The sequence below is a fragment of the Helianthus annuus genome, chromosome 1, assembly GCF_002127325.2.
Source record: "Helianthus annuus cultivar XRQ/B chromosome 1, HanXRQr2.0-SUNRISE, whole genome shotgun sequence".
In the NCBI taxonomy this organism is placed as follows: domain Eukaryota; kingdom Viridiplantae; phylum Streptophyta; class Magnoliopsida; order Asterales; family Asteraceae; genus Helianthus; species Helianthus annuus.
In genome coordinates, this window is record NC_035433.2 from 86,965,498 (window position 1) to 86,986,192 (window position 20,695).

A 20,695-nucleotide genomic window follows, 5' to 3' on the forward strand; every position below is an offset into this window, starting at 1 on the left:
ATCTATAATATAAATACTTATTGTTATTGAAGATTCAAATGAAATTGATATAAATCATAAATTTAAACAACATTCAACCAAAACGATATGATATATAACCCACAAATATAACAAACGTTCAACCGAAAACATCAAATACTGACAAACGTTGAAAATCTAAAATCCGACAAAGATTTAACTATGTGTCGGTTCGGTTATGGCGGGTATGAAAATATTGATAACCATAACCGACTGCTACTTTCGGTATTTAGAAAAACAATTAACCGACCCACCGGTTTTTTATGTAGTTCGGTTTCGTCAGCTGAATCGGTTATGAGTCGGTTAATTTGGTTTTTTACACTGCCGTTCTAAAAATGATTCTGGCAAGAAACTTAGGGGTTTAAGTGTCAAACTAATAAACTAGAAGGGCCTATTTCATACTCTTATCCTGCAGTTGGTTTCCTGTATAAAAGTAGAATCTCCATTGACTGTTACGACACTTCACTGAAAAATATCAGCGTCCATTGAAAGCGAACTTCAGCTAAAACACCTGCAACGAAAAAAACGGTTAATTCGAACTTCAGATCTTTGTGTTCAATTTCTTTATTCATGTAATGACGATCTATGTTTATGTTTCTGTTGATTAATTGATTGAAATCAGATCTACTTCGCATTTCTTCTGATAATTTGAAGTTTAATTTCATAATTACTTTGAATCTAGGGCATATGGATCCGATTTCGATAAGATCTGTGTAATTATTGACTGATATTGTAATCATGTTTGCTAATTGTGCTCTAGAATGTTCTGCATGCGTTTCAACTTAATTCCGTAATTCATTTAGTGATGTAGCTAGGTTTAGATATAGATTTTGTAAAATGTGAATTGGAATATTGGATGATCCAAAGCTGGTGTGAGCGTTGGATCGAAAAGTTTCCTGATCTGTAACTTGTGGTTTGTTGATGTTGTTACAGTGCATATCTTTGGTACTGGTGAAAGTTCATGTTTTATGCTTATGTCAGTAGTGACATAAGTATTAGTGACAGTGTAACATTGTAACCTTTTAGTTATGATTTTGACATCCATCAGCTTTGTGGAAGCATATAGATAAAGCTTGTGTGCTAGACCGTAGACAGGATTATACAAGTGGTTAAAATATGGCCCGCTTGCGGTATGCGCATATAATGTATATAATGTATAAAGTGAAAGTGCACTAATTTTAACGTTATTTTACTAATTTCGTGAAAATAACGTTAAAAGCTGAGGATGGTTAATCATGCATCATGTGTTGGCGTTGATAGTTGAAAGACAAAAGGGTACATGCACATGCACTAATCGGTCTTTGTCCCGACTGCTAAGTGTTATTTGCCTTATGTCCAAGGCTTGATGCAAAACTACTATCGAGCCGGGGGTCTCACTGGAAGCAGCCTCTCTATTCCTACGGGGTAGAGGTAAGGCTGTCTACATCTTACCCTCCTCAGACCCTACCTTTGCTTTGCTATTGGTGGGATTTACTGAGTATGATGATGATGATGACTCAAGTGGTTAAAACCACTAAAACACAGGGACTCAAAAAGTAATTTACTCTACAATGTTTTGTTGATGATTTTTTTTCAGTTTTTGTTTATGTATCCAGTTGTCTAGGGTAGAACGGACCGGACTTAAGCAATTAGGCTGATTGTAAATTCGATATCATATACTGTTGCAGTAATCTTAACCATCAATATGGAAGGGACAGTGTTAGCTCCTGCGGAAGGGACAGTGTTAGCTCCTGCTTTAGAAGGAATGAAGCATGTCAAGTCTGAAGAAGGAGAAATGCTTACGAAGCCTTTCTTAGACGTCTGCAAACAGATATTGCCTGTTATTGGTATGGTGACTATGCTCTTGCTTTATAGATGTAAACTTGTATATCTTCACTTATAGGCATGAACTGTAAATTTAATAGCTACCAACTAAGTAATGGTCCTTTCAGTCTTGTAGGAGGAAGCAACACACCCTAAGTCGTAAATGTTATTATTAGAGGAATACAAGTCAAATGGCATTTTAATAGATCCCATAAACTCCAAAATCCAATAAGAAATTCAGGCATCTTTGCCTGTTAGTCGTTCAACAACTTACAATTTATTTTTCTTACTCGATGCTAGACAAATTCGGAGCAGCCATGGCACTTGTCAAGACTGACGTTGGCGGTAATATAACAGTAAGGCTCTTCCTTTCCCTTCATTTTGATAGCAGATGATATCTATGGTCATGAATTTGCATTATTTTTGTATACGGGAATAATGAATATACTCTGTTAACCTTGATCCCGAGTTAGTTTTACACACATGAATTTGCATTTTATTTGCTGTTGAGGGAATGGATGTATGTTGTTCAACCTCTTCATGAGATAGCCCTGTAACTTCTTCCTTTTGAGTCATTTGAATTATCTTTACTCACTGTTAGACCCTCTTTTTGTAATAACCATAATCTGGTTATTTCTCATAACTTTTCCTGAGAGAAAAGATAACCCTTTTGTAATGGGAAAAAATAGATGTTGGTCTTTTACTTGTTTCATCCGCCAAACATCAAATATCTTATATTTGAGTTTGTATATATTTCCAGCACTTGATTTCTTTGACATACATATGCCCTCTGCATTTATTTACGTTTCTTTCTGAATTTAATTTATCAAGCCTAACTAAGCTGTTTATATTCATCTCGTCCTTTTAGAGGTTGGAGAACAAGTATCTGTCCAACCCAGAAGAATTTCAGAACCTATACAGTATGGTGCAAGTGGAGATTGCAGCTAAGACAGCAGAAGGCTCATCAAGTTGCACCAACGGTCTACTATGGCTAACTAGGTGAGGATAATCGACACTTCTTCTCTAACCGTTAACACAAATAATCAAATCCAAAATACCCTTCATGCACACAAGTTTTTACATTTTCAGGGCAATGGATTTCATTCTAGAATTATTCCGTAACTTAATGGAGCATGAAGACTGGGCCATGTCAAAAGTTTGTACTGAAGCCTATACTAAAACACTCAAGAAATACCATGGCTGGTTGGCCAGTTCAACTTTTACAGTAAGTATTTATTTTCCATTAGAGTAAAGTGTCATTATCATCCCTGAGGCTTGGCCAGTTTTGCGACTTTCGTCCAATGGTTTGTTGTTCCGCATCTGGATCCAAAAGGTTTGAAATCTTGCCATTTACATCCGGCTTGTTAACTCCATCCATTTTTCTGCGTTATGTCAGGGGTATTTCCTCCTTTTTGTTAACTTAAAGGGCAATTCAGTCTTTTTACATAAAGTGAAAAAGACCGAATTGCCCTTTAAGTTAGCAAAAAAGAAGGAAATACGTCTGATTTAACGGAGAAAAATGGATGGAGTTAATGAGCCGGATGAAAATGGCAAGATTTTAAACCTTTTGGATCCAGATGCGGAAAAACAAACCTTTGGACGAAAGTCGCAAAGCTGGCCAAACCTCAGGGACGAAAATGGCATTTTACTCTTTCCATTATTATACTTTCATCCTCTATTTTCTTGCTTCCAAATAATTTGCTTGTTTATAATCCCAAACTGGATTCACAGGTTGCAATGAAGCTTGCTCCAGATAGGAAGAAGTTCATGGATGTTGTGGCTGGGAATGGTGACATCAGTTCTGATATCGAAAAATTTTGTGCGACGTTCACACCGATTCTACAGGAGAACCACAAATTCTTGGTGAGATCATCATGCTTAGTATTAGACTATTAGTACACATTGGGTATGATTTGTTCCCCTTAAATTAACTTTTGTTAATTAATTTATGTGATTCTATTTGGCAGGCTAGCGTCGGTCTGGATGATATGAAAGCATAGTAATGAACAAAAAGAATAATTGGTTCTCTGCTTTACTTGTTAAGCCTCATGGAGGATGTGCTATGAACAAGAAACTAAACTCTTATGTGTACCCTTTCTTTTTTCACAATCTGTTAAACTTATAATTAACATCTATATAATATTATAATCTCCTTGGTTAGACACATAATGTGTATATGACGTCTTTTTTATAACCGTGAAAACCCATCACTAGAAAACTCACATGTCACCACCAGTATACTGCTAACCAATGTGACCAGTATAAAAAAAACAGCTATACGTGCATAGAGTACACTCTATGCACACGCCAAGGGGAATGGTATTCTCTCTCCTTCTCAATCACCTCTCATTCACGTCTATTGCAAACGATCACATCTAATCAAAATGCGCTACGCACATAAAGATTATGTCAATGGCTCAAATTATGACAACTTTGGCACCAGATACGACCCGCGTTAATGCATCATTGGATGTTAGTCAAATCGGCGCAAAAGTAGCAAACTTATGCGCCTATGTCTGGTTGGCGCAAAAGTGGCTAAGTTTTTGCCAAAATTGTTCCACTTGTCCGAAATTAATTTCGAGTTTCTTTTATTAAAAGTTACTGTAATGGTCAAATAAATATTTCAAGCAAAAAATATGTCAATGGCTATTTTGGTAACACCCTTTCATTTTGTTTTTTACTATTATTATTATTATTATTTGTATATGTCTGGTTTCCTTTCTGTTTTCTTTCTCATAATACCACCCCATTCTTATGCATCAATCTGTTTGATTTTATTTACCTAAATTGTTTCCTGCATTTTATGGGGTCAAAAGACCCCCTCCTGATCCAAACCATAATTCCTTTGAAGATGAATGCTCATAAGGTGAAAGGACTTCTTAAAGGCCTTAGATACATCTCTCAAGTTTTTGGTCAGCCTCTTTTTCTCCTTCCTCTTCATTAATCCATAATCAATATTTTAGCGCGTTCTAGAATCTGTTTTCCGCAGAAGAAGAGAAGAAACAAGAAATACAGATTGGCGGTCCAACGGACGTGAAGCATGTTGCTCATTTCGGATGCGATGGACAGGCCCAAGAATCTCCCAGCTGGGTATGTTCATTGATTCATTTGCTTTTGTAATTCAAATTTTGATCTTTTCTCTCTTTCGGGTTCAGATGAAGGGGTTTGGTACACCTGCTGCATCATCCAACGGATCCGAAGCCTCAAGTCAGGATGGTCCTGATTGGGTGTCTGAAGGTTAGATAATTCAAACTTTTATATAATGCCTGAATCAATGCAAAATGTTACAATAAATGTCATAATGATGATAATAATAATAATAATCAAGTATCCTATCTATTTGCGGTATTTCTATCTATTATTTTAGAGATTTATAATTCTTCTGTTTTATAGGAACAACTATTATTGTGCAGCTTGTAATAGAAATCATGTATTTAAAGTTTTAAACCATTGTTGCAGATGCAGGCCAAAAAATGTCCCGAAGAGAACGTAGACATCGGCGTCATCGTTCAGTGGAAAATGCACCAGACCCTGATTCTCAAACCAAATCAAGGCAGCCGAGACGACACCACACTAGGGGCGCTGAGGGTCGTCGTGCTGAGAACGAGTCATTGCCAGAACTCCCGAAAAGAAATCGGAGAAAGAAACCACAGGACGATGTTAATTCGCAAGCATCTGCACGCTCCGATGCAGAAAAATGACCTGAAACTGAAAGGTATCCATTTGGTGTTTTTAGTTTTTAGTTTTTTTTTAGTTTTTTTTTTTTTCATAGCCAGTCACCCATTGTGGAAACAAGTTTCATGCTCTCTTTTTTTTGCCATTTATACCATTCTCTTTTTATGTAATATATGACCAACTCACTCTTTTATTCTTATTGCAAAAAGTTTAACACATTGTAACAAGTATACTTGTAAGCCTGGCTTTACCAAAATCATTGAAAACTTGGAATTTACCAAACCAATTTGTTACTACAGTTTCAGGTATTGGCTATTGGGTCTGTTAGATGGGTCGTGTTTGAAGGTTGGTAGGTCTGAACACGACACGTGTATTCATGGGTTGATACGAACACCACATTTTACTTGAAAATTTTAAATTATATGTTATTCTTATTTTTTTAAGGAATTATGTATTAAATATGCCAATTTATTTTGATCTTTTAAGTTTTGACATATAAAATACCCAAATAGTATAAGTTATTACGTGCCTCATTTTAAATAAATAAATGGGTTAAAAATGGGTCAACCCGTCATGTTATAGGAACACGTCCTGTTTAGCTAAACGTGTTTTCAGGTTCGATGTGAAATTAATCCAAATCCGTTTAGAGTATAGCCAAGCACATGAATTTTATGTTAGGTTTATGTTGTGTATTCACACACTTAGTTTATGATAAGTAATTGTTGTCATGTGTGTTGCTTTGACCAAAAACTTATAAGACCATGTGACATTTTACTAATATATTAATTGGAGTTAATTGCCAAAATCACCCCTGAGGTTTGAACACATTTGTCATTTTCGTCCAAAATGACACTTTTGTACCATTTTGCCCCCCACGTTTGTAACTTTTTGCTATTTTCATCCAAACAACTAACTTAGTTTATTTTTTCTGTTAAGTTGAAAGATATTTGGATGAAAATGGCAACTATAAACCACAGGGACGAAAATGGCAAATGTGCTCAAACTCTTTTTAATTTCTTTTATTTAGTTAATTTTGTCACATATATAATAAAAAAGAATATACATGCAATTTTTATATGAAAAAAATAATAGTTTTGTCACATATTTTTTTTTATAAATTTTCATCCAACCACTAACTAAGTTAATTTTTTTTCTATTAAGGCGAAGAATGTTTTAAATTTTATAAATTAATACAGAAATTAATTTCCAATTGTTTATATAGATCAATTTTATAAAAATAAATCTACTTAAACCTCTAATTTTTATAAAACTCAAATGCTTGTGACCTTATAGAAAAATGTCAAATAAACAAATATTATCATATGTACCAAGCTTGTAATTCATCTTCTACTCTTTTAAATTCGCTCCTAACGAAAAACAAAAGCCAGTGCCCCCATCAAACAACGTACCGTCACCAAACCTTAAAATTACCCACCAAATAGTAAGTATAATGCCATCTAATATTTTGTGATAAACACTTTTCACGACGAGCTATTTTCTTGTTAAACTCTCAAAAACCTAATCGAAATATTCATGTTACTTAGAGAAAGAAAGCAAAGTTATATTGAACAAAAGACTACATATAATAACCTTGATACAAATAATAAATAAATTTTTAAAAAATCAACTTAAAACTCAAACTTGTTTTTATCCAGCAAATGAAGTAGGATGGCTCGGAAGATGCAAGCATTTTAAATTGGTTCATTATAAAACCCTTTAGACGGGGTTTGGTTGTTTCTTAAACAAATTTTAAAAAATATTTATCTCACTTTTTGATGACGGTTTTTTTTTTTGACCGCGTCTAAAAAAACGTTGACCGCATCTGATGTTTCATTCTATAGTAGTGGTAACCATAACATGTAAAATGAGAATTGGTACCGATATGGTTACCAAAGAAGTATGGTATCGTTGCTCGTTAAAAAGAATATTATACCTAATTTACAATACAAAAATATTCATAATTGTATTTAGATTTCTTTTGAAATTTAATAAATAAAGATCCTGTATTAATTTATAAAATTAATAGAAAAAAAATTAATTTATAAAATTTAAAACATCTTTCGCCTTAATAGAAAAAAATTAACTTAGTTAGTGGATGGATGAAAATTTATAAAAAATATGTGACAAAACTATTATTTTTTTCGTATAAAAAATGCATGTATATTTTTTTTATTATATATGTGACAAAATTGACTAAATAAAAGAAATTAAAAAGAGTTTGAACACATTTACCATTTTCGTCCCTGTGGTTTATATTTGCCATTTTCATCCAAATATCCTTTACCTTAACAGAAAAAATAAACTAAGTTAGTGGTTTGGATGAAAATGGCAAAAAGTTACAAACGTGGGGGGCAAAATGGTACAAAAGTGTCATTTTAGACGAAAATGGCAAATGTGCCCAAACCTCAGGGACGATTTTGGCAATTAACTCTATTAATTGAGATGTATTTGACTACTTATGTTTCGATCGAAATACAACTTTAATAAAGAGAAAAAAGTCATTTTATAGAGTCAAATGGATTTTTGGAACTATGTAAAAAGTCATTTTATAGAGTTAAATGGACTTTTGGAACTATGTAATATTTCAACATATTATCATCAAATTTACTATATTATAAGACCAAGAGACCGGTCCCATCCAAATATCCAATTTGATACTAACATTTTTAAACTAATCCACAAAGCATAACCGTTCAGTCTTGTTTAATGAACAGACAAAACTAATTATCGGTTTGATCGGACCGTGAACGCATTCTGTTTAGTATTTTTAAAGTTTTAATAGGACCGTGAACGCATTCTGTTTAGTATTTTTAAAGTATTATATAAAGTTATCTATTGCTTGACCCTTAGCCTGGACGTTATCCACCAGCTTCCAAGTTCCATCTATATAGATAAAAATACTAAAGCGTGTTAGATGCATGATCGTAAAATCCATCACAATTCTTGCATCGAGCTAATTTTAACTTGTTCGACAATTCATAGATAAAATTTGCCCTGATTTCCAGATAATTTTTGTCATTAGAACTTACATAATGTTGTGTTGCTTGACGAAGATCCAACACCAATGGATGCTTTTAGATGCCATTTGACTATTTGAGACATTTTTTTAACACTTATACATCAAGAGTTTGTGAGCGTTTTTGCGTTTTTTGAGAGCTAAACAAGCATTGTTACAAAACCAATACACCCTACATCCAATATCTATTTTTACTAACATGTGAGGGCAAAATGGGCCAAAAAAACATCAAGAGACGGCTATAACAACTAGTGTGTGTGTGTGTTTTTTATTTTTTATTCTATTTTGCAACGGTAATAACCAGATAACTAGTTATTTTGGTTCCTAACCGGTTCTCACTCTTAATTTAATGATCAGTCCCTAACCTATGATTTTTTTTCTAACCTAAACCGACTACTCATATTATGAACCGGATTTGGTTTCGGTTATTGTAATTGGTTTTTTTTTTCACACCTTTATATGTAGATAGGCACCGGTTTAAGGCTGGGCCGACATGTTTCATGATAGCATCCATTTTTAGGTTTCATTAAACTTAAAATGATAACGACGTCCAACACGGAAATTCAGTTTGCACGATGAAAACATATATTTACTTTTTCCCATTTCCATAAACACGACCACGATGGTGTCAATGTTTTTGTCATGTTTCATGAATTACATCACGATAACAACTTACATTGCATCATCGTATAATTCGAATTGTTAACTCATGCCTCTCTTGTCCCCTTGCTTCCATGTTGCTTCAACATCACCTAAAAACGACATATTTTGTTCCTTTAACTCCATTGAAGACACCCTTCCCAACAGTCGACTATAGTGTAGCGATATCGAAAGGTGAAAGTGACGGATCCTCTCGTGGTCATAGAAGCTTGAGCCTAGAGATTAGACCGGCGTCAATGTCTTTATAGTGCAGTGTAGCCCAAAGCCGCTAGAGCAAAAGATAACACCACTAAAAAGGGCTGGTAATTCGATGTAAAGGGATTTTCGGACAAGAGTAACAAAATGAAAGAGATGATAACAAAAACTAGGACCACCCCTATAGTGTTCTAAAAGGTAAGTCACCCCTTTTAACCTCATTAGTATGGAATGATTTTTTTTAATTGTTGGAACTTTACATTTTTTTTATTTCAATTTATAGGAAGAAATTAGTTACAATAATAATTACAAAACAAGAAGTATGATATAAAACCGAAAACATAAACTTCATCTGGATTATTTTATGAAAAATACCGAAACTAAATTAAACATCTATCTATACTCTATACTCTATACTATATAAAGAACACTTATCATCATATTAGGTCATGTCTTATAGATAATTATTATTTAGTTAAATCTCTTCTAATTAATTATAGATAACCCTCCTACTAAATATTAGAGTAAATTACAAGTTTTATCCTTTATGTTTGTACCAAATTACAGACACTGTCATTACCTTTAAAATTGATGAGTTTTTTACTTAATGTTTCAAAATCCTGCACGTTATATCCTTTAACCCTAACCAAGTTAATTTTTTTTGTTAAATCTGATCACATGCAAGGCACATGAGGACATTTTTGTAATTTCGTTTTTTAGGGAAATTTATGTAATTAACTTAAAATAAATACCCCACCATCTTCATAAGTTGCAAACAATCATCTCTCTTTCTACCCTCTCTCACTAAAAACCACAATCACCTCCACCTCCACAACCACTGTCACCACTCCCCACCACCACCACCACCATCGCCGCCATCCCCTTCACCTCCACCTCCACAGCCGTTGTCACCACTCCCCACCACCACTGTCGCCATCCCCTTCAACTCCACCTCTACAGCTGCTGTCACCACTCCCCACCACCACCACCGCCATCCCCTTCCACCACTTCACCCTGTCGCCTTCTCCTCTCCCTCCTCTCTCTCTCTCTCTTCACCCACTACCACCACCTTCCGCTACCACCTCCACCTCCCACCGCCGCTGTCACCACTCCACATTAGCTTAGGGTTTTGTATTACCCTATTCAATCTGATTTGTATCTGACAGATTTTTGTATCCATTGATGGTAACATACTTGAATTTCAATACCAATAAAGTATATCTTTTACCTTTACAGTGCACATCCTGCTCAGTGTGAGTAGTTGCCTCATTGAAAACTCTCTGCAAGTCATGATAAATACACCAACACAACCCTTGACGATTAGACTTAGAGAAAGTCATAAGAATCTAACTGAAGTTGTTACTATGCTTATGGATACAGCAAGTGTTCTTAAACTCTAACCCTGAATTAAACATGTGTATAGACTCATATTAAGCTAAAATTGGGATTATGATGATTCAGTTTAGTTTTACTATAGTTTGAGATTTGGGGATTTTTTGTTTGTTCAGATGATTTTGTAGGTGGTGACGGTTGAGAGAAACAAAGGGGGGTAGAGAGACAGGTTGTTTATATATGAAAATGAGGGCATTTGTTTTTGGTTTTTAGTAATTGATAAATGTTAATGTTGAATCTGGTTCAACAATTGTGTAATTTATGCCGGTTTTTAGTAATTGATGAATGTTTTTGGTTTTTGGTGATGGTGGATTGAAGGGGTGGATGTTGATGGTGATGTTGGAGACGGTGGAGTGAGTGGTGATGGTGGGTCAGGCGATGGTGAGATAATGGGTGGTCGGCGGCAGGTGAGGGTGGGAGGTGATGGTGGTCGGCGGCAGGTGAGGGTGGGAGGTGGTGGTGGCAGGTGATGACAAGTGGTGGTTGGAAAGAGGGAGAGTGTGTGTGGGTGTGTTTAGAGAGAGAAATTGCACGATAGACTATGTTTTATTTGTTTTCTAAAAATCATTTATAAATTAGGATGTGAAAAGACAATGCTACCCTAAATATAACTAGAAATTATAACTGGGTTTGCCCTAAAGGAAATAACGTACAACATTATCAAATATTAAGTGCAAAAGTCATCAAATTTAAAGGTAAAGGACAACGCCTGAAATTTGCGACAAACATAAAGGACAAAACTTGTAATTTACTCTAAATATTATTTAGTTTAATCTCTTATGAATAATTATTATTTAGTTTAATCTCTTCTAATTGATTATAGATAACTCTCCTACTAAATATTATTTTGTTTAATCTCTTCTAATTGATTATAGATAACTCTCCTACTAAATATTATTTTGTTTAATCTCTTCTACTTAACTAAAGATAATTATTATTTAGTTTAAATTTAATATATACTTCTCATTATAATATTATTTATATGATTTTCTATATCATATTACCTTCATTGTTTATATTACCTAATGTGTTATATAACAGCTACAATTTTTAGTTTCCTTTTACCCCAACTATTCAATAAATTTTTTTTGCTATCTTATATTAACTAAATAAAAAATTAATATTAAATCTTATCATACTTTAAACGTCGAATAAAATACTTCTATTTTTCTAATAAAATATTATCCTTAAATTTAAATTGTTAATTTAATAGATTTTTAAATAGCCAAATTATTTATCACCAAAACCAAACTTTGTGTTAATATATTATTTATTTTTATTTTCATTATTAAAAAGATTTTTATATTGATTTATTACATAATTTTTAAACAAATTGTATATAACTTTCAATATTACTTTATATATAAAATTAGATTTATCACGGTTTTTTTTAATATAATTTATATTTTATCACTCAAATAGCTGCTTATTTACTTCTTGAATAACATGTTTGACCACTATATCTTCTTTTCAATAATCATCTCCGTAATCACCATATCTATGGCGTATCGAGTATATCCATTAGTTTTTTTAAATATAATTTTCTTATTAATTGGTATATAAAATAATATTTATTCAACCCGTGTAATACACGAGGGTTTTTTAAAGATATAACTTTTTTTTATTATTTGGTAAACAATATTATATTTATTCAACCCGTATAATACACATGGTTTTAAAGATATAACTTTTTTTATTTTGTATATAAAATTACATTTATTCAACCCGTACAATACATATGGTTCTTATAGATATAACTTTTTATTGTTTAACATATAAAATTACATTTATTCAAACCATCCAATAAATGTGGTTTTTAAAGATATATTGTTTTATTATCTAACTTATAATAAAAGACTCCAAATAATGCCACATGGCGTTCTCTCCTTCAACCTCATAAATTTTATTTATATTTGTTTAAAAAAATTCTTTTAATATTAATATTAATTAATAACCAATATATATATATATATATATATATATATATATATATATATCACTTATTTTTATCATTATCTAAAATTAATAAATAACTTCAATTTTGCAATTTAGACCCTTTGTTTTTTTACTTTTAACCCAAAGTTTTTCATCTTTTGCAATTTAATCCCATATCTTTTTTATTTTCAATTTTGGTCCACCATACTTTTCATCTTTCCCAAGTTTTTCGTTTCGTTCTAAATTTGTGAGTCGACCGCAACGTGCGCGTGGGGTTCAACATTTTTTCGTATATTTTTTCCCGTTTGACTGGCCCGTCACGTCACATCTATTTTTCTGCGTTTCACAAGTTCGTCTAACACGCGGGTCCTGGATGGACTTAGTTATTTTTTCTATGTTTTACGTGTCGGTTTAATTTCTCAACAATGAGCGTTCGTGATTCAAAGATTTTACGTCCGTTTTTCGCTCGGCGTTATTTTTTCCCCGTTTTTATTTATTTTGTTTTTACGAGCTTTTACGGTGTCGGTGGTCGCTGACAATGGTATAGTATTACTACCATTTAACACAATTTTATGACAACCGCTGTCCGCTGCAACGCAGAGGCTTAATACTAGTATAGTATATAAAATTCATTTATTCAACCCGTATAATAAACGCGGTTATAACCTAGTAAGGTTCTAAAATAAGTTTGATGGGTCACACAGAGATAAGATTTGTTCTCCGTCTCAACAAAAGATTACTCAGAAAAAAATAATGAGTTTCCATGCCTCATAAGAGATTTCAGGCCACCCAGGTGAACCTGTCTGCTTCCCAGGGTATAACACCCAAAGCAGATTGTATTGTCAGGGATAGCCAAACACTTGAAAAATGACCTGAAACAAGAGGGCAAAAAAAAAAAAAAAAAAACTAGGGAATTCGTTAGTGTTTGTGGGTGGTGTCTAGACCATACGAAATCACTGGTTTTATGTGTGTTTTTCACAAGACACATAGTCTAGTATGTATGAACCAAATGATCTAGTAAAAATTAAAGTCTGAGTTTAATTTAAATTTTAATTGTAATTGTAATGAACTCATCATTACTACCAGAACTTGATCAAAACCCATCCAGTGAGAAATCAAAAAGTCTTGACTACACACTGAGCCAAGCCACAGACTCGAGTCGCACCCAAAAATAGTAAAGGTAGTTCGGGGCGATGCGAGCGTACAAAATGCGCCATCAAAACATCACATTACGCTCTCTTCCTAGTGCCTTGTTGGGTCTTGGCTGTCACCGAGTGTGAGTTGTCACATAGGAATATCCTTTTAAGGGCCCCTCCCCATCTTTGCAAAATTTAGGTGGATCATTGAATTCCCATTTGGCCTTGATGGATGTCTTTTATTTGTTTTTAAAATTTAAATCGGCCCTCTTTCTTGCGTCTCCTAATGTCTATTTCGAAACATGTTTTTACAAGGTTAATTTTTTTTCTTTTTTTTTTAAATTTTTGAACGTGATATGCTCGCTCCTCATGTATCATAACTTCACAAGTGGGCAAAACGGCAAAACCTTGCCTTGTTAACACAAAGGGTGTTTTTTTAAATGGGAAATTTCTTTTATATCTGTCGTCTGTGGGACTTGAACCCAAGACCTCCCCCTCCTAAGGTGTTTAAAGGTTTTGTCTTTATCAACGGACCACTACTGTGACAACTGGCACTTTTCCATGCATTCCGTACAATAATTTGACAGTAATCTGTGCTTTAATGATTGTGCTTGATCTAGTTTACAAGACGAATAAACTTCTGATTTCTGTTATATACATATAATGGCATTTCATGTTGCAAGACTTTTATCATTACTACATGCAACACGATATAGTTCTATTAATGCACAGAACAGAATTGGCACAGTTATCAGACAAACTAGAAGCACTGACGAGAGTTCAGTACTTTGACAGACATGATGTTAAGACACAAAATAAGCCCCAGGACCAAGTATTACACTAGGATAGATTGTAGGAACGTAGGGGTTACAGAACTGCCCTCCTAGTGATGATATAGGTGCCGGAAAGTGCCAGAAACACACTAAAACTGCAGAATTCTGTAGTAAATAAACAAATTCAGCAATTTTCAGCAGTTTAACATCTAAATATAATGCAGAAAAGTGGTTTAATGGTCCAGAATACTTTCCTAAGTGTCGAGAATCGAAACTGTCATAAAATACAACATAAAGCACACTAAACTGCGCAATTTAGCACTTTAACGAACAATAACGAAACAAACAACCGGACACTATCCGAAACACCAAAATTCAACTAGAAGCATTGTCTTGATGCTAACAAGCTAGTTATGATCACTAAACATCATATTACACCTCTAAACATCTAAACACCTTAAACCCTAAATTAACACTTAGAATGTAACTAACATGTAACTAATAGTTGGAAACTAACCAAGACCCCCCCCCCATTATGGACGGTTAACAAGTGGGTCCCACACTTGATTTTTTTTATATTTTATAAGATCTTGTAGAGAATATGCTAAACATGAGATACCTTATGCCATCCTAATGTTGGTGAATTTTTATAAAAACCCAAGGATCTTAACTCACTTCATCTTCCATCATCATCAACACCCTCCTTCTTCTTCTTCTTCCCCTCTACTCACGGCCACCATACTCCCACCATAACCCACCATTTTCAATCAATCTCCATCCAATCCATGGTGCTTCTAAGGTGTAAGGAGCCTATCTAAGAAGGTTGCAAGCAATGGAACTTGAAGGACCTTCACCATTTGCTTTTATCCACTCTATTTCTTCTCTTGATCATCCTAGCCTTGTGCTAGTAGTAAGACTCTTGTGGTCTCATTTTACTTCATGTTATGTTGGTTAAAAGATGATACAAGTTGCTAAACATAAAGATCATGAAGAAACATAAGCATAAACATGAACATAAAGCTCTAAAACATGAAGATCAAGTTGTTTTAAGTGGATGTAGTGTACTTGAATATTGATCTCTTGTGTTTATGATGTTGATAATCATAAGAACCTTGCTAGATGATGATTAAACACATGATCTAGCAAGTATAAGGATAGATCTTGAGAAAATCATAATGTTCATCCTCTATGTAAACATGAACTTGAACAATGAAGTTGTTTTTATGTATAATGAAGTATGAAACATGTTATAAGACTTGTAGAATGATGATTTCAATGATAGAATTTCTCAAGAAACTAAGTTAAAATACAAGATTTACATAAACTTGGTTCTTAAAGAAATTAACCACATTTTTAGTGGTTAATTAAGTGTAGAAATATATATTTAACAAGAAAAGTTCAAGAAGAAATAATTTTAAAAAATCACTTTACAAGTTGTGAAGATCTAAATCTTTCATGAATGATATTTTTAAATAAATAACCACACTTTAAAGGGTAACTAAGCTTACTAAATACTCTAGTAAGTTACTACAAATTTTTGTGAAATTTCAAGTTCATGAAGTAGTAGATTATACTTGTTCTTGGCAAGATCGGTAAGTGTAGGTTGTATATTGTTGATGGCGAATTGATTGTGTTGATTTTACAAAAGAAATTGATATACCTTGATGGTATGGAAACCTCTATTTTTAGGGGAAACTATGCTTAATTTTTCTAAAAATTAAGCACTTAGAAAAATATTTCCAAATAAATATTTACAAGTGTATTTTAAACCATGGATTTTTCACATAAAAGTTTGCCATAATTTTGTTACAAAATATAAATATTGGAGGTTGGTTTTTATATATAAAAATGACTAAATATGTATTTAGGAAATATATATTTAGAAGTCACCATGTGTGTGATTGTTTGTATACTTTGTGTATTAGTTATATTATTTTAGGACATGGAATAATATAACTCATCAAAATACCCAAAAATTACAATCCAAAATATTACCCAAAATTCCAAGAATATGAATATACAGGTTATACACAAAATATTGGTGAAACCCAACTAAGGAATGTAACTTACAAAATACTCTGGAAATAATATACATGTGTATATTTTGGTAAATAATATTTTGGACACCAAAGGAAACAAAAATATGATTTTTACAATTATTACAAAGTTACATCATATTTTTGACAAGAGGAAAATATATTATTTTGGGGGAATAAAAATATATATATTTTTCATGGAATTACTAGAAGATGTAATATTTTTGGGAGAAATATATATTTCTTAAACAAACATGAAATACAATATTTCTGGGGTGAAAGATATATTTTCTCAAATAAATATGAAATATATCATTTTTGAAGAAAAACAAGTTTATATATATATTTTCTAGAGTAAATTACAAGTTTTGTCCTTTATGTTTGTACCAAATTGCAGGCGGTGTCATTTGCCTTTAAATTTGACGAGTTTTGTCCTTAACATTTCAAAATCCTACACGTTATGTCCTTTGAGCCTAACCCAGTTAGTTTTTTATGTTAAACCAGATCATGTGCTAGACACATGAGGGTATAATTGTCTTTTCACCCTATTAGTTAAAAAGACTTAAAAAACTAAAATACTATATACAAAACAACGGAGACCTAATGTGATAAAACCTGAAACTGTTAAAACAAACTGCCCACCTCTTCTTCATTAAACGGCCGATTCTCCCGGCGAAGATTCCGGTGACATGGAATCCGTAATTTGTTTCATTTCATCTATATTTTCTGGCGTTTATTCGTTATGTCCATCTCTATTTCACCAAACCCGCAAAGATGGCCTCTTATTTCATGCGATTTGGTGATAATCCATAACCCACATAAATCTCCAACACCAAACACAACTCTACTCATTAAGCCAACCACAAATCTCTATAAATAAAGGTTCCTCAAAGCCATTCTAACCCGCCACACTTCAACTCGCACCCAAATATTTTCTGTGATCTCTCCTTTTGCTTCGCCAGAATCGTTAATCTTCGGCCAACTTACAAACCGTCTTTCTGAGCCCTTGTGGTTGGTTTTACTCAGATGTTATGTTTGTTTTTTAACCATTGAACAAAAGCCCTAAGCTTATTGCCATTAATTTTGTCTATGTTTGTCTAACTTGTAAGCTTATTGCCATTATTTTTTGTCTATGCTTGTCTAACTTGCTGAAAATCTGTTCGATACCAGCGATTTGTGGTCAATCGCTTATGTATTTCAGCATACGGGAAGTGTAAAAGCCGTATGGCTTTCGTATTGCCCAGGCCTATCCTTACTGAGCAAAGGTAACAACAACAACAACAACGACAATAAAACAAGTAAATTATTGTGTTTTAAGATCAAACCTTCCAGCAATCTCTTGAAAAGTACTGGTGATGGTGAAATCAGCTGAATTCATTGAAATCATATCCGGTGTAAATTGACATGAGAAGCGAGTTTGATAGAGAGAGAACAGATAGGTAGATAGAGAAGAGAGAGAGATAGAGAGGAGAAAAAGAGGGAGGGAGTTTAGAGAGAGAGAGAGAGAGAGATTATAGGTTTTTTTTTTAATTTTTTTTACACAAATAGCCCTGGGATGGTGAAATGACAAGAATACCCTCATGTGCCTTGCACATGACCATGTTTAACTAAAAAATCTAACTGGGTTAGGCTCAATGGACATAACGTGCAGAATTTTGAAACGTTAAGGATAAAACTCATCAAATTTAAAGGCAAAGGACACCGCCTGCAATTTGGTGCAAACATAAAGGACAAAACTTGTAATTTACTCATTTACAAATATTTTTGCCAAAGGAGAATGATAAATAATATTTCTTAAAGTATATATTTTGGAAATATATATTGGTGAACTTTTAATAGAGATAATATTACGGAAAAATTAATACAAAATTAAATATATGAATACTTAACAATTACAAGAAAATACGTATCTCGTACGTATAAATACACTCCGGAATACGACACCAATACATGGCAAAAATATACAAGTATAAGAATACAAATACAAATACACCCATCCTTGGGAAGGAAATACATGTATAAATACTTGAAAGGTATCAAGTTAAATTATATTGTTTTAACAATTATTCCAAAATTAAACCAACTGGGTAGCCCAGTTGGCCACCGACACCCACCTCTTCCCAGAGGTACCGGGTTCGAGTCTTGGGAGTGGCATATGTCGCTCAGGGTAAGAACTCGGCAAGGGGAATTCACCGCGGAGCTAGCTTGGTCGGGTAGCGGCTCCCGGAGTGGGATCACTCCGACGGTTGGGAGGATCGTGCACTATCCCCCCCCCCATTATTCCAAAATTTAATAAAAATAATTTAAGTTAAAATATTTATTATTTTAACAAATGATTATATAACTTGGAATAATGTTACGGACACAAAGAAACGTAACTCAAAGACACTAATTAATACTAAGTCAAGGCACGACCCGCTCGTCTAATAGACCGTAGTACGTTGTAGGTAGTTGTGAACACTAGTAGCAGCTTGAGTTACGTCGGATTGAAGAACTCAAAACCGTGAGTTCATGTCCCCCTTTTACTTTAACTGTTTTCGGTTTTATAACTCTTGGGGGTGGAATACATGTTACGAATGTTTAAACGGTATGAATTGACTATAAAATGAATCATTAGATCATGTGAGCATAGATAAAATTTGAAATGTCATTAATTCTTAATTAGGGACGAAGGTTAGATCTAACGAGTACGGCCAAACCCCAGTCATGGTACTTATGTAACCACTTGAGTGCTTCGGTGTCCCAGTCAAGGTAAATCGACAATGGTCAAGGGTAAAATTGACATAGTCAAGGTAAATTGACATAATCGAAGGGGAATTCGACATAGTCGAGGGAATCGACAAGGGTATAAGCCTACTCATTTCGAATGCTCCCTATGTCTTCACATGTTTTAATGTCCTTGCAAAACTTTAATTTGATTTGTTCATAAATCCTTTTCATACCTGTTTTCAAAGGAGTTTCTCAAAGGTTTACAAGTTTTTCAGTACTCATACAAAACGCATGAACTCGCTCAACTTTTGTTGATGTTTTTCAAAATTACATGTATTTCAGGTAACAAGTTGGATCTTGGGCGCTGGTGTTATTTCTAGAAGTAAATTCCAAGTTTAGATGTCATCCACTTTCGTCGATTTGTAACTTAGTCGAAGGTTGTGTTTAAGACTTAAATAAATGGTGCTTGTAATACTTTAAACTTAATGAATGGATGAACATTGTTTTGATCATACAGTTGTTTTTTATGATTGAATGCAATGGTATTAAACAAGTCACACATCAGACGCTTCCGCAAAAGTCAGGGTGTGACAACTACCCCATTGGTCACAAAGAATGTTATTGAGAAACTCTTTGGAGACCTTAAAGACCCAATGTAGGTTTGTAAATACGTTGTCAACTTAACTGGATGCTACACCGTGTTAACTCGCAAAATTTTGAACTAAACGTAAAGCGAAACGTAAAAAACGTTGAACCACACACGAACGTTGCACAATGTTAACTCGTAAAATTTGAATGAAAGTAAAACAAAAATTTGCGAAATATGAGAAGTATAGGGTACTAAAGTTGAAAGTAAAAAAGTTGTGAGGTTAAATTTAAAATAATAAAAAGTTTTAGGTTAAAATAAAAATAAAACAAATTTTATGGGGCTAATTAAAAATGATGAAAAAATTTTAGGTTAAAAGTAAAAAACCATTTTCTTTAAAAACCCCAAAGCATGAGGTATTAGAGCCTCGTGCATAAAAATGCAACGGTATATAAATTTTAGCCATTCTATAAAAACTTACAAAATGATTTTTTTTTTTCAATCCTACATGTGTAAGGTGTTGACATGGATGTAAACGAGCTGAGCTGAGCTTGAGTCTAGCTCAGTTTAAAGTTTGTTTCTAAAGCTCGAGCTTAGCTTATTTATTACTTATTATTTAAATTCTATTAGTTATAGCTATTATTTTTTAAATTTATATATATAACATAATTTATGTATCATAACTAAATGAATAAAGCATTCGGTATAATCAAACTTTATTTTTGAAAGGTGTGAATTATTCGCGAATGTCAGGAGGTCTA

General features: G+C 33.4%; 2 protein-coding genes across 4 annotated transcripts; both read left to right on the forward strand.

The window, feature by feature from the left end:
* Positions 1 to 457: 457 nt before the first annotated feature.
* LOC110885911 (glycolipid transfer protein 1) lies at positions 458 to 3,987 on the forward strand. Of its 2 annotated transcripts, none has more exons than XM_022133643.2 (7): positions 458 to 546; positions 1,686 to 1,844; positions 2,122 to 2,177; positions 2,690 to 2,820; positions 2,911 to 3,046; positions 3,553 to 3,684; positions 3,789 to 3,987. In XM_022133643.2, exons 2-7 carry the CDS (start codon positions 1,703 to 1,705, stop codon positions 3,819 to 3,821), a joined length of 630 nt encoding a protein of 209 aa, XP_021989335.1. In that variant the 5' UTR covers positions 458 to 546; positions 1,686 to 1,702; the 3' UTR covers positions 3,822 to 3,987. The 2 variants fall into 2 exon arrangements, with proteins under 2 accessions (XP_021989335.1, XP_021989336.1); XM_022133644.2 differs by having other exon boundaries at positions 480 to 590.
* A 150-nt stretch (positions 3,988 to 4,137) lies between these two features.
* Positions 4,138 to 5,939, forward strand: LOC110885912 (CRIB domain-containing protein RIC6). Of its 2 annotated transcripts, XM_022133647.2 has the most exons (5): positions 4,138 to 4,733; positions 4,811 to 4,911; positions 4,977 to 5,058; positions 5,281 to 5,536; positions 5,796 to 5,939. In XM_022133647.2, the coding sequence occupies exons 1-4, from the start codon at positions 4,625 to 4,627 to the stop codon at positions 5,520 to 5,522; spliced, it is 534 nt and encodes a 177-aa protein (XP_021989339.1). In that variant the 5' UTR covers positions 4,138 to 4,624; the 3' UTR covers positions 5,523 to 5,536; positions 5,796 to 5,939. The 2 variants fall into 2 exon arrangements, with proteins under 2 accessions (XP_021989339.1, XP_021989337.1); XM_022133645.2 differs by lacking the exon at positions 5,796 to 5,939 and having other exon boundaries at positions 5,281 to 5,723.
* Positions 5,940 to 20,695: the final 14,756 nt, after the last annotated feature.

What these genes read in the sequence shown, in the direction of transcription:
- LOC110885911 (XM_022133643.2), top strand. Translation starts at nt 1,703, where the DNA reads ATGGAAGGGACAGTGTTAGCTCCTGCGGAAGGGACAGTGTTAGCTCCT. An exon ending in ACGTTGGCGGTAATATAACA is followed by an intron (nt 2,178 to 2,689) that starts GTAAGGCTCTTC and finishes TCGTCCTTTTAG; the next exon opens with AGGTTGGAGAACAAGTATCT. An exon ending in GGTCTACTATGGCTAACTAG is followed by an intron (nt 2,821 to 2,910) that starts GTGAGGATAATC and finishes TTACATTTTCAG; the next exon opens with GGCAATGGATTTCATTCTAG.
- LOC110885912 (XM_022133647.2), top strand. Translation starts at nt 4,625, where the DNA reads ATGGGGTCAAAAGACCCCCTCCTGATCCAAACCATAATTCCTTTGAAG. An exon ending in ATACATCTCTCAAGTTTTTG is followed by an intron (nt 4,734 to 4,810) that starts GTCAGCCTCTTT and finishes TGTTTTCCGCAG; the next exon opens with AAGAAGAGAAGAAACAAGAA. An exon ending in CCCAAGAATCTCCCAGCTGG is followed by an intron (nt 4,912 to 4,976) that starts GTATGTTCATTG and finishes TTTCGGGTTCAG; the next exon opens with ATGAAGGGGTTTGGTACACC.